This window comes from Oncorhynchus masou, chromosome 3 (genome assembly GCF_036934945.1).
Source record: "Oncorhynchus masou masou isolate Uvic2021 chromosome 3, UVic_Omas_1.1, whole genome shotgun sequence".
Taxonomy (NCBI): domain Eukaryota; kingdom Metazoa; phylum Chordata; class Actinopteri; order Salmoniformes; family Salmonidae; genus Oncorhynchus; species Oncorhynchus masou.
The window spans coordinates 27,817,234-27,831,344 of NC_088214.1; the positions used below are offsets into that span (position 1 = coordinate 27,817,234).

At 42.7% G+C, this 14,111-nt stretch overlaps 1 protein-coding gene across 1 annotated transcript; it reads right to left on the reverse strand.

Moving 5' to 3' along the window:
- Positions 1-9,841: 9,841 nt before the first annotated feature.
- On the reverse strand, positions 9,842-13,553 carry elovl8a (ELOVL fatty acid elongase 8a). The gene is made up of 7 exons (XM_064927980.1): positions 13,493-13,553; positions 13,174-13,361; positions 12,909-12,989; positions 12,738-12,794; positions 12,437-12,551; positions 11,609-11,736; positions 9,842-10,122 (listed from the first exon to the last, which is right to left on the reverse strand). Exons 1-7 carry the CDS (start codon positions 13,548-13,550, stop codon positions 9,955-9,957), a joined length of 795 nt encoding a protein of 264 aa, XP_064784052.1. The 5' UTR covers positions 13,551-13,553; the 3' UTR covers positions 9,842-9,954.
- Positions 13,554-14,111: the final 558 nt, after the last annotated feature.

Genomic DNA, 14,111 nt, shown 5'->3' on the forward strand with positions numbered 1-14,111 from the left:
ACCCTCGACAACTAATGTGATTATTATTACTTGACCATGCCGGTCATTTATGAACATTTGAACATCTTGGCCATGTTCTGTTATAATCTCCACCCAGCACAGCCAGAAGAGGACTGACCACCCCTCATAGCCTGGTTCCTCTCTAGGTCTCTTCCTAGGTGTTGGCCTTTCTAGGGAGTTTTTCCTAGCTTCTACACTTGCATTGCTTGCTGTTTGGGGTTTTAGGCTGGGTTTCTGTACAGCACTTTGAGATATCAGCTGATGTACAAAGGACTATATAAATACATTTGATGTGATTTTGATTTGAACTACTGAGAAGTAAAAATGCATAAAAAAGGAATACATTTCCTAAGTCTGAATCAGGCCCTATGTGTGTGACTTTTGACCAGAGCCCTGTGGGGAGTAGGATTCCATTCGGGATGAATACACAGAAGGAGGATTGTGCTGTGAAGCTCCATTATTGTATTTTTCCTCTGAGTAGGGATTTTTATTAATGGCTCAGGCCAGACCTCCTTCACTCCTCCTCCCCCATGAAGAAGCCTGGTGGCTCTTGTGTCCTGGATGGCTCGACTGGTACTAGTGGGGATGTGGAGTAGCCTAATGTGTCACACCTTGATCTGTTTCACCTGTCCTTGTGATTGTCTCCACCCCCTCCAGGTGTCGCTTATTTTCCCCAGTGTATTTATCCCTGTGTTTCCTGTCTTTCTGTGCCAGTTCGTCTTGTATGTCTCCAAGTCAACCAGTGGTTTTCCCGTTCTCCTGCTTATTGCATTCTCCTTCTTCCAGTCCTCCCGGTTTTGACCCTTGCCTGTTTCTGGACTTTGTACCCGCCTGCCTGACCATTCTGCCTTCATTGACCACGAGCCTGTCTGCCACTCTGTACCTCCTAGTCTCTGATCTGGTTTTGACCTTTTTGCCTGTCCACGACCATTCTCTTGCCTAACCCTTTGGATTAATAAACATTGTAAGACTCCAACCATCTGCCTCCAGTGTCTGCATTTGGGTCTCGCCTTGTGCCTTGATATAATGGTCAATGCAGCAGAGCAGTACTACCGCACAGAGAGGACAAATGAGGCCAAGACCATTCAACAACAAAAAATCTTATATTTTATTTGTTATTGTTGTCGCATTTTGTTCAACAGTGTATACCATGCGTATCCTGTACATCAGACAAATAAACTTTAACTTGAACAAAACACATGGCAGATTCTCTCTTCTCCTGTCTTGTCTTGAGTGGGAGGAGGGGATGGTGGTTGGAGCCATCATCTAATCAGCCTGCTACCCAGCCCCATTCCCTTTCCCCATTAAGCCTCTCATGTGGAAAAGAAGGGGTAGGGAAAGAGAGATCCTAAGACAGATACTTATTTTGTTTTGCGAGCGCATCATAAAAAGGGATTTGCCGGAGAAATTAACAAGAGCCCTTGATATGCAGATCAGTGCCCATTAATCAAAGAAAATAGATTAGGATTCCAAATGAGATGAAGAAAGGCTTCATTATCTTGGTTGAGTGTCATGTTTAATAACGTGGAACGGCTGTGTAATTCACTGGAGGAGTGGGCTGAGGAGAAGACGTAGCGGGTCCTTGGCGCGGTTATTTTAAGCGCTAGGTGACCCAGGGAGCAGGAGAACAGGGGGCTGGGGAGAGCAGGGGCCAGGGGGAACCGCTCAGCAGACAGTGGAGGGAGAGGGGGGAAGAGAATCAAAAGAGTACGCTCCTACGGGAGCCAGGCAACTATGTGTGGTGCCTTTGATGTTAAAGTGTCTTGGCGTATTGTGGGGAGCGGGGTCTCCACAATGCATGAATAATGGTTTGTATAAATGTTGCCACTGCAATGCACTGTGATTGCACTCATGCACCAGCAAACTCTGCTGCCATCTCTCTGTGTTGTTCTGGTCCAGGTAAGGACTGGGTAATACACACAAAAAAAGATAAACATAAACACCCAGGCAAATGTTATAGAACAGACTAGAGCTTCATATTAAATAGCCCCCCATATACAGTCTGAACAAAATGAGACATGTAAATGTAAATACTGTGCTGTTGCTGGGGCATCTCAAAATGTATTTTGACAAACTTCTTACCTCTAGGAAAAAAAACTGAAGTCACTGATGACTACAGGGCTGTACTCTCCCGCTCCTTCGGTACTCGGGAGTCTGCAAAATTACGCTGCCATTAATATTTAATATTACAAGGAAAAGGAGAGGAACAAATGTGCTGGGTCCTTTGTCTTTGTGTCAAGTGAAATATGGAAGACATGGGAAATACAGCACTGTAACTTGGCGTTGTGGCTCTGAATAATGTAGAGAAGGACAGCCGGACCCGAGGTGGGGTGGTGAGTAGGTAGGCAAAGAGGGCCGGTTTAACACAGAAAATCTGCCCTACAACCAGAGAGGCCAACCGAACACTTACTGTTTTTTCGTGATGAAATATGCAACAACCTTTGGCATGGGTTGACATGACTGAGCATCAAGTGCAAATTTGCAAAAGGTCATGTGTAAGTGCAAGTAGGAACTTACAGCCAGGGTCTCTGTACATCAATGAAATCCTCATAGCTATTCTTAGTATAACTTTATACACATTATTGAGTAATCAACTGATAATTTGATGGTTAGATGGTTACTGGATAGTGGAAATGTAAGTGCTTATTTCAGACATCCAATCAAAACAAATGTTTTCTCAGATCTATCACACATAAGAGTGACAGTGACCCCAACTAACTGACTCTGTGTGATTCCACTGAAAATGAAGTGAATGTCACAGCTCCCTTACATGAACGCACACACACACACACACACACACACACACACACACACACACACACACACACACACACACACACACACACACACACACACACACACACACACACACACACACACACACACACACACACACACTTAGTGCTCTAAAGATGTCATGTAAAGCTATCAAGCCTTCGGACTGACCTTAGACTGACCTTGCAAGGAGATAGTATTCCCCTCAGAATAAGTTGTAAAAGAAAGATTTGATGTATAGTCACAATGATATGGGTGAGTTTATAAGACTAGTTTATAAGCAGGTATGGACCACTAGTCCAATTCCAATGAGCTTGATATGGCCTCTGATCTCACTAGAGGGCAGTGGCGCAATGCATTTGAGGAATATTTTAACCAAATAAAGTGTTAATATCAAAAAGGGCCCACTGTGTCTGTGGTAGGAGGCTCTGCATCACGGTTGTGTCAGTAAACCACAAAGTAGCTGTGTCCATCTTACGATGATTTGCGTGTGTGTGTGTGTGTGTGTGTGTGTGTGTGTGTGTGTGTGTGTGTGTGTGTGTGTGTGTGTGTGTGTGTGTGTGTGTGTGTGTGTGTGTGTGTGTGTGTGTGTGAGAGAGAGTGTATGTGACAGGTAGGCTGTCTGCACATTGGAATTGAACCTGACAGCACAGCTGCTGATTACAATTTGAACACAGAGGGAGGCCAGGCGGTGTGCTGCATTACAGCACTACTGATAAAGGTCAAGTCATCTCTATATGAGACCAGAGAGCTAGAGAACATCAGTCACAGACAAACCATCCATTCAGCGCAGGCTAGATTCCTATTCAAACCAGATATTAGGTCGCTGGAGACTGATGGTGGCTGAAGGTTATTAGTCTCACTCTTCTATGAGGGTTAAACAAAAGGTAAACAATGCTAGACTAGGAGCCTTTGTAGCCCTTTGGCAGCCATTTTGTATTGTTCATCAGACACCCATAAAAGTTACAGCCTGGCAGCTACACAGTGTATTAACACAAATGTTGATAAGGTTTTCATGTTTCCTGATAAAAGTGGCCGTTCTTACCAGATTAATTATTCTGCACTCTTAGAAAAAAGGTGCTATCTAGAACCTAAAAGGGTTCGTCAGCTGCCCCCATAGGAGAACCATATGAAGATCCATTTTTGTTTCCAGGTAGAACCCTTTGGAGTTCCATGAGGAACCCTTTCCACAGAGGGTCCTACATAGAACCTAAAATGGTTCTACATGGAAACAAAACTGGGGACATTTTGTTGATCCCCACAAGTCAAATGCTATTTTGAAGGGGTTTAGGGATAGATAGAATTAGAGTTAGGGTTAAGGTTAGGTTATGGGGTTAGGGTTAGGGTTAGGTTTAGGTTATGGGGTTAGGGTTAGGGTTAGGTCATGGGGTTAGAGTTAGGTTTAGGTTATGGGGTTAGGGTTAGGGTTAGGTTTAGGTTATGGGGTTAGGGTTAGGGTTAGGGTTAGGTTATGGGGTTAGGGTTAGGGTTAGGTTTAGGTTATGGGGTTAGGGTTAGGTTTAGGTTATGGGGTTAGGGTTAGGGTTAGGGTTAGGTTTAGGTTATGGGGTTAAGGTTAGGTTATGGGTTTAGGGTTAGGTTTAGGTTATGGGGTTAGGGTTAGGGTTAGGTTATGGGGTTAGGATTAAGGTTAGGTTATGGGGTTAGGGTTAGGTTTAGGTTATGGGGTTAGGTTTAGGTTATGGGGTTAGGGTTAGGTTTAGGTTATGGGGTTAGGGTTAGGTTATGGGGTTAGGGTTAGGTTTAGGTTATGGGGTTAGGGTTAAGGTTAGGTTATGGGGTTAGGGTTAGGTTTAGGTTATGGGGTTAGGTTTAGGTTATGGGGTTAGGGTTAAGGTTAGGTTAGGTTATGGGGTTAGGGTTAGGGTTAGGTTTAGGTTATGGGGTTAGGGTTAAGGTTAGGTTAGGTTATGGGGTTAGGGTTAGGGTTAGGTTTAGGTTATGGGGTTAGGGTTAGGGTTAGGTTTAGGTTATGGGGTAAGGGTTAGGTTTAGGTTATGGGGTTAGGGTTAGGTTTAGGTTATGGGGTTAGGGTTAGGTTTAGGTTATGGGGTTAGGGTTAGGTTATGGGGTTAGGGTTACGTTTAGGGATAATAGGATTTAGAATGTTTATAAATTGAGTGTCACCACAAGGTTAGTTAACCTCTTACATCTATGGGGGCGCTATTTCATTTTTGGATGAAAACGTTCCCGTTTTAAACAAGATATTTTGTCACAAAAAGATGCTCGACTATGCATATAATTGATAGCATTCGAAAGAAAACACTCTGACGTGTCCAGAAATACCAAGATATTCTCTGTGCGTGCCCTAGAACGTGAGCTTCAGGCAAAACCAAGATGAGATGGCATCCAGGAAATGACAAGGATTTTTGAGGCTCTGTTTTCCATTGTCTCCTTATATGGCTGTGAATGCGAGAGGAATGAGCCTGCCCTTTCTGTCGTTTCCCCAAGGTGTCTGCAGCATTGTGACGTATTTGTAGGCAGATCATTGGAAGATTGACCATAAGAGACCACATTTACCAGGTGTCCGCCCGGTGTCCTGCGCCGAAATTGGTGCGCAAAGTCACCTGCCAGTATTTTTCCATGCGATACAGAGAGGAAAGCAAGCTTCCACGAACTGCATATCAATGAAGAGATATGTGAAAAAACACCTTGAGGATTGATTCCAAACAACGTTTGCCATGTTTCGGTCGATATTATGTAGTTAATCCGGAAAAAGTTTTACGTTGTAGGTGACTGAATTTTCGGTTTGTTTCGGTAGCCAGATGCAATGTAGAAAACGGAATGATTTCTCCTACACACAGACGCTTTCAGGAAAAACTGCGCATTTGGTATGTAACTGAGAGTCTCCTCATTGAAAACATCAGAAGCTCTTCAAAGGTAAATGATTTTATTTATTTGGTTATCTGGTTTTTGTGAAAATGTTGCGTGCTAAATGCTACTCAAAATGCTATGCTAGCTTTGCATACTCTTACACAAATTAGTCAATTTCTATGGTTCAAAAGCATATTTTGAAAATCTGAGATGACAGTGTTGTTAAGAAAAGGCTAAGCTTGAGAGCAGACGCATTATTTGCATTTTATTTGCGATTTTCAGAAATCGTTAACGTTGCGTTGTGCTAATGAGCCTGAGGCTTTAGTCACAAACCCGGATCCGGGATGGGGAGTTTCAAGAAGTTAAACAAGACCGTGTGTGTGTGTGTGTGTGTGTGTGTGTGTGTGTGTGTGTGTGTGTGCGTGCGTGCGTGCGTGCGTAGGGATATCCACACACATTAGGTCGCTTCCATTAGAAACCAAATGATTTACTCTTGTTTCAACAAAACAATTTCCCATCCTTTCCTTCCATGTCTGTATAAACCTCTTCAGAACTCTCATACATACCTTACGCCCTGTACTGACCCCTTTACGAGTGCTAGCTGGTTGATTGGCTGAAACAAGAGGCTTAAATGAAAGCACTAGCTGAGATTGCTCACCCTCTTGTTAACCCTCTTTGTCTGAAACCAGTCGCTCACCTCAAGCACCATCATCAGCCGCTCGTTCCCCAGCCCCTCTCACTGACTCTGTGATTACCGACTGGCCCGGCTAAGGAGGGCTCACCCCCACTTTAAGGGATTACAAATTACAGTGTACAGACAAGGTGCTACTTGCTGTTACTGGGGAGACTACCAAACTAACTTATAAGTGACTCTACATCATCACTTTCTCTTGTTATCAGTGGTTGTGTTATGTTTCCTTCTCGCTGCCATAAGTGGTGTACCTTTGTTGCTCTGTGAGACATTCTTCGAAGATAATGTCGCCATATCTAGATGTGAGAGACTTGTGAACATGAGTTCTCATCTTGATTAGAGTTGAAGCTTTTCGACAACTAACATATATTTTTTCATGTGGAAGAGTGGGTATGGGTATTTGTCAGTATACCTAGAACAGCATAGAGTAGCTGAGGACTGGACACAAGTGATTCAAATGCCCCTTGCTCAATCCCAAACCATTTGGTACCAGCCACTGAAGGTAAAATGGATCCCTTAATATCAGCCACAACCACGACATACTAAACTAAAGAAAGGAAGAAACAGAGGGGAGTTAGGGGAGAGATTATCATTCCCTCCAACCTCTCTCTCACCACAAATGAATGTGCTTTCATCCACTTTCAATTCCCCTTATCAAACGGCAGCAGCAGAGGAAGCCTCCGATACTTATAGTGACAGTGGCATTAAAGGATGGTCTTCATCTCCTGTCTCATGGGGAAAGTGACATTTAACTACACACCCAGGAACCTGTCACTTGTTTATTGCACAAGACAGTCAGTGGATGAACGTTGAGGAGGGGAGGCCCCTACTGTAAATCAACGTGGCTGTAGACCACTGCATTCTCCCAGACGAGTCACATTAAAAGACAAGTTCCAAGAGGACGTCTTGTCAGATATTATGTGACAGGCTTAGAGAGCCAAGGAGGAGTGTCGGCTGTGTCAAACTTTGATTAAAATGAGAGTGGTGGAAAATACTGGCTATCATTTATTTATCTGGCATTTGTGTGAACACAACGTACAGACATGAAAATGTGCTCTTAGGAGTAAGGAGACTCAAGGGTTTGTTTTCAAACACATCAGCACAGGCATGTGGTGTTGGATGGCTGGGATTGAAGACTGATATATTGCTGGGAGAGGACACATGCCCCCAGAGCAATACTGCAAGCTGATTCCAGTGACAAATATGTCCAAATGTGCATCTGGCAATAAGCTGTGGGGTATGAGATGTGACACTCATACTTGCGAGGAAAACAGCAGCCATCTCACCAGCAGGATATGGTCTGTAACTCTACACAGCTGTATCTACACTATTAGAAAAAAGGGTTCCAAAAGGGTTCTTTTGCTGTCCCCATAGGAGAAACCTTTTTGGTTCCTGGTAGAACCCTTCGGGTTCCAGGTAGTACCCCCTTGTGTTCCATGTAAAACCCTCTGTGGAAAGGGTTCTACATGGAACACAAAGAGGATTCTACATGGAACACAAAAAGGTTCTATATGGAACACAAAAAGGTTCTACATGGAATACAAAAAGGATTCTACATGGAACGCAAAAAGGTTCTATATGGAACACAAAAAGGTTCTACGTGGAATACAAAAAGGTTCTACGTGGAATACAAAAAGGATTCTACATGGAACGCAAAAAGGTTCTACATGGAACACAAAAAGGATTCTACATAGAACACAAAAATAATTCTACATGGAACCCAAAAAGGATTCTCCTATGGGGACAGCCAAAGAACCCTTTTAGGTTCTAGATAGCACCTTTTTTTCTATTTTATTTTTAATTAACCGTTATTTTACCAGGTAAATTGACTGAGAACACATTCTCATTTATAGCAGGGGTGATGAATGAGCCAATTGTAAACTGGGGATGATTAGGTGACCTTATGAGGACCAGATTGGGAATTTAGCCAGGACACCGGGGTTAACACCACTACTCTTACGATAAGTGCCATGGGATCTTTAGTGACCACAGAGATTCAGGACACCTGTTTAACATTCCGTCCAAAAGACGGCACCCTACACAGGGCAATGTCCCCAATCACTGCCCTGGGGCATTGGGATATTTTTTGTCCAGAGGAAAGAGTGCCTCCTACGTGTCCTCCAACACCACTTCCAGCAGCATCTGGTCTCCCATCTAAGGACCAATCAGGACCAACCCTGCTTAGCTTCAGAACCAAGCCAGCAGTGGGATACAGGGTGGTATGCTGCTGGCTAAGTGTGTACCAGAGACATTTCAAACCGGCTACTTTATATGGGGCCACAAAGCCCCTCAGTCCTTGGTCATGACAAGAGACACAAAGACGTCACAGTGCCTGCATGACTGAACTCTTAGTGATTGTTGTTGAACTGCTTTTTTTAAAGACAGCTGTCATGCAATGCAACACAACAGACTGAGCACATGCACTGCAATACAAGCTACGTCATTTTCCAGAACCCATGAATAGCGAGAGTTACACACCCAGGATGGAAAACTAGAACAGTCAGTCAATGGTGACACTATACGGACAGACACTTATTGTCACTCAACTTTAAGGACTTTCAAAGAAGGAAGGGAAACAGGCTTATCAGTTTCAGTAATGAAATTAGGCTTTACTGTTCACAAGTCATAAAGTAGTGACATAAGATGGAAACCCCCTCAGAGTTATCCTCACTTGAATGGTTCAAATAGACATTGGAAACAGGATCAGCTAAAGGCGTCTGCAGGCTTTCCATCCGAAACAGTTTGTGCAAACAGTTTGTGCATACATTATAAAGACATTTTGTGACGTTTTTGTTTGTTTTGTTCTTTAGCAAGGGTTCTTTGGCTGTTCATAAGAACAAAAAAAATTATTGAGGCAAGCAGAATTTCGGTAGCTGAAGTCTACTCCTCATTGGTCAACAGTAGGGATTCTTCAAGTGTTTGTTGTCATTCACAATGATAGATTACTTGTTTTCATGCAAAAAATAGTTCACTTGACAAATACTGCACCAAACATCTTAGTGACTTCTAAAGGAAAAACGTCTAAATGAATGACAGATTTTTTGAGTTATCTTTTTTTAATTTTTAATTTGAGGAAGTGTATACTGGCTACGGCATCTCAAGGTGGACAAACAGTACTATTGCCACTTTTTTTTCTTTTCAAGCAAAAGTCTTCTAAGGGAGTATGCGAGCACACTTGTTCGGTTCACCGAGTTGAGTTATTGGGACTCACAGAACAGAGTCAGAGAGGGAGAGAGTAGGAGGGGCACAGGGTGCGGTTTTAGACTGCCAGCTGACTTGCGATTGGCTAACCTCTCAGCCAATGACTCCAAAGACAAATGAAGTGTCACAGAAAGAGATTAGATAAATAAGTGGAGTGAAGAGTAGGAGGCCTGCTCAGGTTTATTTCAATTTGGCAGAGTCGCCAGAGCGTGGCTGGGACTTCATCCCTAATGACCTAAGGGGGGATGGGAGGGAATGGGAGAGGGCTAGCTCTCTCTGAGTGTGTGTGTGTGTTACCCTAATGGTTGGAGGAGAGACTGGAACAGAAACAAACAGAAGCTTATGTCCAGCGGATAGAGACCTGCTTTACTTAAACGTGAAGGGTCAATAAATATTTAAAAAACATACATGATCAATTTAATAAAAGTAATAATTGCCTCTACATCCGTGTCTCATGTCTGTTTGCTCTTCTTGGTGAGGTAGCTCTGATAGTAGAAGTTTCTGAAGAGTACGATGAGGCTGAGGGAGTAGGCAAACACCACAGCATTCATGGAGTCTGGGAAGTCGCAGTCAGTGAACAGGTTGTAGCTGGTGTGGATGGTCACTATGAAGAACTGGAGCTGGGGTCACACAGGGTCAACATAACCAGCGTCAATAAGAAGAAAGCTCAGTTGTGGGCTTCTAGTGTGACCACATTGAAAGTACATAGTTGTAGAGCCCATAAAATAATGCACGTATTCAGCACTGATGCAGCTTCATACTGTACATGCAGTATGATCCTATTGTCTTCACACAACAGTTATTAGCGGGGGTCTTACAGTAAGGCTTCAGGGTTAATAAGGTCAGTGATGATCTCAAAACATGGCTAAAACTATCATTTTGCATACATAGCTCTTGCTTTGAATATGAGAGTGGTTCCTGTTCTCCAGGCCCATCCCTCAACTTTTCACAAAAACACAGGTGGGAAGACAGCTTTGTTATTGTTTCAATTAAGGATTCCAGCTGATAATGCAAAATGTAGATTTCTGCCGAAATAGACATACCCAAAAGTAATTATTTTTTTATGAGATGGCCATAAACAATAACTAGTTAATTGCTGCATAGTTCTAGGAAAGTCTGGTTAAACATAGTTATACATTGCTGAAGTGTACTTACTTTCGAGGACACAAGCTCAAGTAAATATTACAAATGTACTTATTTTCCACCATAATTTGCAAATAAATTCATAAAAAATTCTACAATGTGATTTTCTGGATTTTCATAGTTGAAGTGTACCTATGATGAAAATTACAGGCCTCTCTCCTCTTCTTAAGTGGGAGAACTTGCACAATTGGTGGCTGACGAAACACTTTTTTGCCCCACTGTAACTGAAGACAAAGCATTTTCTGCCAAGCCTCCTCTGAGCAACGCCATTCGAATTGTTGCAGACTCGTTACAACTTCAGCTTTACACACAAAGTGATGTTGTCCCTCAGTGACCAAAAGAAAGTGGTCGTGTTTCAATTCTATGAAATAATTTACAATGTTTTCATGATGAGAGTTCTAAATCCGGCTCAGAATATCACAGTGAGATGAAACCACAATACCTGAAATCGCTAGACTCTCCCCTTTAATATGTTGTCTCAGTTGCTCAGAGGGAGAGCAAATATATTATTGTCTGGATAAGCCAGAAACTGTGACATGTCACTCCCTATGCTAATGTGGGGTATGAAAACATATACTTCAAGTCAAGTCTGCTGACAGAGTGGTAGTGGAGACAAGACGGATGGGGCTTTCTGCCAATATAAGGCACTGGACAATGTGAAGTTCACATAGTGCTTTGCATACCAACATGTCAGTCAGAACCAGCCCAGAACCGGTAATATAGGGGACTTAACATTAAATGGGTTTTAAAGCACTTTGAGGTTCTTAGGGTAAAATCCCAATTTGTAAGTCGCTCTGGATAAGAGCGTCTGCTAAATGACTTAAATGTAAAAATGTAAATCCCCTACAGGATATAAAGTACATGTACATTTGTATTATCTCGACTCTAGTGAATGTACTGTATGGGTGCTATTTTGGAGGCCATACTGTAGCAGAGGCTCTGCATCAAGGCCACTCTACTCACCAGCTGCAGGGAAGTGAGGTAGCGCTTCCACCACAGATACTGCTGCATGTGAGGCCCCAGCGCTGCCAGCCCATAGTATAGATACATCACCACGTGCACCAATGAGTTGATAAGGCCTATAAGGAAGGCTGGAGGGAGGAGAACACACAGTACACAGAGAATGGGCGATTCATTTACTTATCCGTTTACAGCAGTTCTTCATTTATTACAAGGTCAGTTGTTTATAATTTGTTTCTAAAGCTGGGTTCTTTAATTGAATGACAAGGCTTTGATTCATCCTTTATTTTATCTCAAGGCGTAACTAACTATCTGCCCATCTAAGTACATGCAATGTGAAAATAAATAGCCAGGCTGTGTTGACTATCTTTAAACCTAAAGGAGGGCAAATGCTGCACTAAGATGCTTCGCCAGCTGTTTTCTGCAAACTCACCGCCGTTTTAAACAAATTATACAGCATCTTAGTGCCAAAAACTTGTCTTAATCCTGCCGTTCTGTTCCTAGCTGGTCTATTTTGATCAGTCCTTTGACCACTGCAAATGTCTTTTTCAAATACCCGGGGTGTGGAACAGTTCCCAGGACACTGTAGGTATCACGGCATGTGTTCCAGAGTCATTGAAATGTCAGGTGCATTTCAATGTGTGGGTGTGTGTACTGTCTGTCTCCTACAGAACAAGTCCTGTATGAATAGCCTAATCATTATTTCAACCAATACTGAGCAGGAGGCAGACACAAGAAATAGATTGTGCAGTGCCATACGGTTCCATATAGGACATAATTGTCTGGGTCAATGAATCACCGTCTCGGCTGTAGTAATGTGACAACCCTTACACTGGCCTCCTGCCACGTATTTGACCCCAGCCCACCAGTTGAAGATCATGGTGCCGTGGTGGTAGACATGCAGGAACGTCAGCTGACTGTTCTTCTTCCTCAGGATGAAGAAAAGCTGGAAGAGACGTGTCATATTTCATTTATTTATCAAACCTGACAGATATACAAGAATATGACAAAAACACAATTAGCTATATGGACAGAAGACAGCACATTAAAGATGTCTTGATAGAAGAGATGTAATAAGAGCACACCGTTTTTGCTTCAACCTGGGATAGTAGAATCCCTGAAGTGTACTTACAGTATCACTGAGCTCGATGACTTTGGAGAAGTAGAACCACCAGCAGACCTTGGCCATCTATTCAGAACACATAGAATATACATTTCAGCAGTAGGTTAAGATTAGAAATCATTTACACACAGTATATGTATATTAAGGCAATTGCAAAGCATTGCAGTGGATATGAGTTACCCGCATTGCCAGTGGGCTGGTGTTGTAGTCCACTGGCTGACATAATATACTATAGTTTGCCAACCAGGATGACGCTGTGAACTGAGGAGAGAGTAAAATGCATTAAAATACTATATGCTTACAGGTAGAGAAATAGCTACTCATCATCACTTATTTACACATACACTATATAACAAGGATATAGATAGGTACTGTACTGTGTAAAAGCACATACAATGTGAGTAAAATAGCTACAAGCTATCCATGCTTTCCACTGTTTCCATACCTCATAGAACATATAGGCAGACAGGCAGACCATAGCAAAGTTGTACATGATGAGCACAGGCTTGAGGTTGACTGGCTGTCTCTGAGCCATCAGCTTGGGGCCCACCCATATGAGGAGCAGGTAGCACAGGAAGATGCAAGTGATTGGCACAGGTGAGTACACCAGCAACCAGCTGTCAGTTCTTTTGTCTGAAAGCACACAGAGACAGCATTACTATAGGATAAGAAAATGGATTGGTGAAGCAATGATTCACATATGTTGGTCTTGTACTGGTAACTTCAGTCAGCACTGTCTGGTTTTAGAAGCTGGGCACAGTTACCTCCATTATCTAGCACCCCTTGGTAGAACAGTTGGATTTTCTGCCATGTTGTGGCCATCCCTAAACGCTGCAAAAATATGACGAGTTAAATGCATTTTTATCACTTTACATTATATGAAGTAAATATTCACTCTGATGAAGCTATCCAAATAGTTGGTGTGAATTATTTGCTCCTAGAAGTTGACATTTTATAACTCATACAGCAGATTTCAGAAGGATGTCTACGAAAGCGACAGTACTGCCACCTAACGTCAGATTGGTCAATTATGAAAAGGGTCACAATTGCAAAACACGCACAGAAATACTGTGCCTGAGGTGTTTTGTTGACAGGCTACTCAAATCAGTCGGCCAGCTGGATAAGCTAAAGCAGGTTTAGCTTCTTGCTTCAGGAGGATTTAGGAAATCCCTTACACAACGGCACAGCCTATTGAACCTCGGATAAACTCTTCTGTATTTTAACTCTGTCGCCTACAAGAGTTACACTTTTATGATTTTTTTTCTCTCTCACAGAAGTGTGTATAGCTCTTTATGAAATAACAAGGTGTTGGCATGAATAGTGGAGATGATGCTAATGGTGATGATCAAATGATTAAGGTATTTCCCTTGGTTATACCACTAC

What these genes read in the sequence shown, in the direction of transcription:
- elovl8a (XM_064927980.1), bottom strand. Translation starts at nt 13,550, where the DNA reads ATGGCCACAACATGGCAGAAAATCCAACTGTTCTACCAAGGGGTGCTA. An exon ending in CTGCCTATATGTTCTATGAG is followed by an intron (nt 12,990 to 13,173) that starts GTATGGAAACAG and finishes CTCTCTCCTCAG; the next exon opens with TTCACAGCGTCATCCTGGTT. An exon ending in ACCTCACTTCCCTGCAGCTG is followed by an intron (nt 10,123 to 11,608) that starts GTGAGTAGAGTG and finishes GTGTGACCCCAG; the next exon opens with CTCCAGTTCTTCATAGTGAC.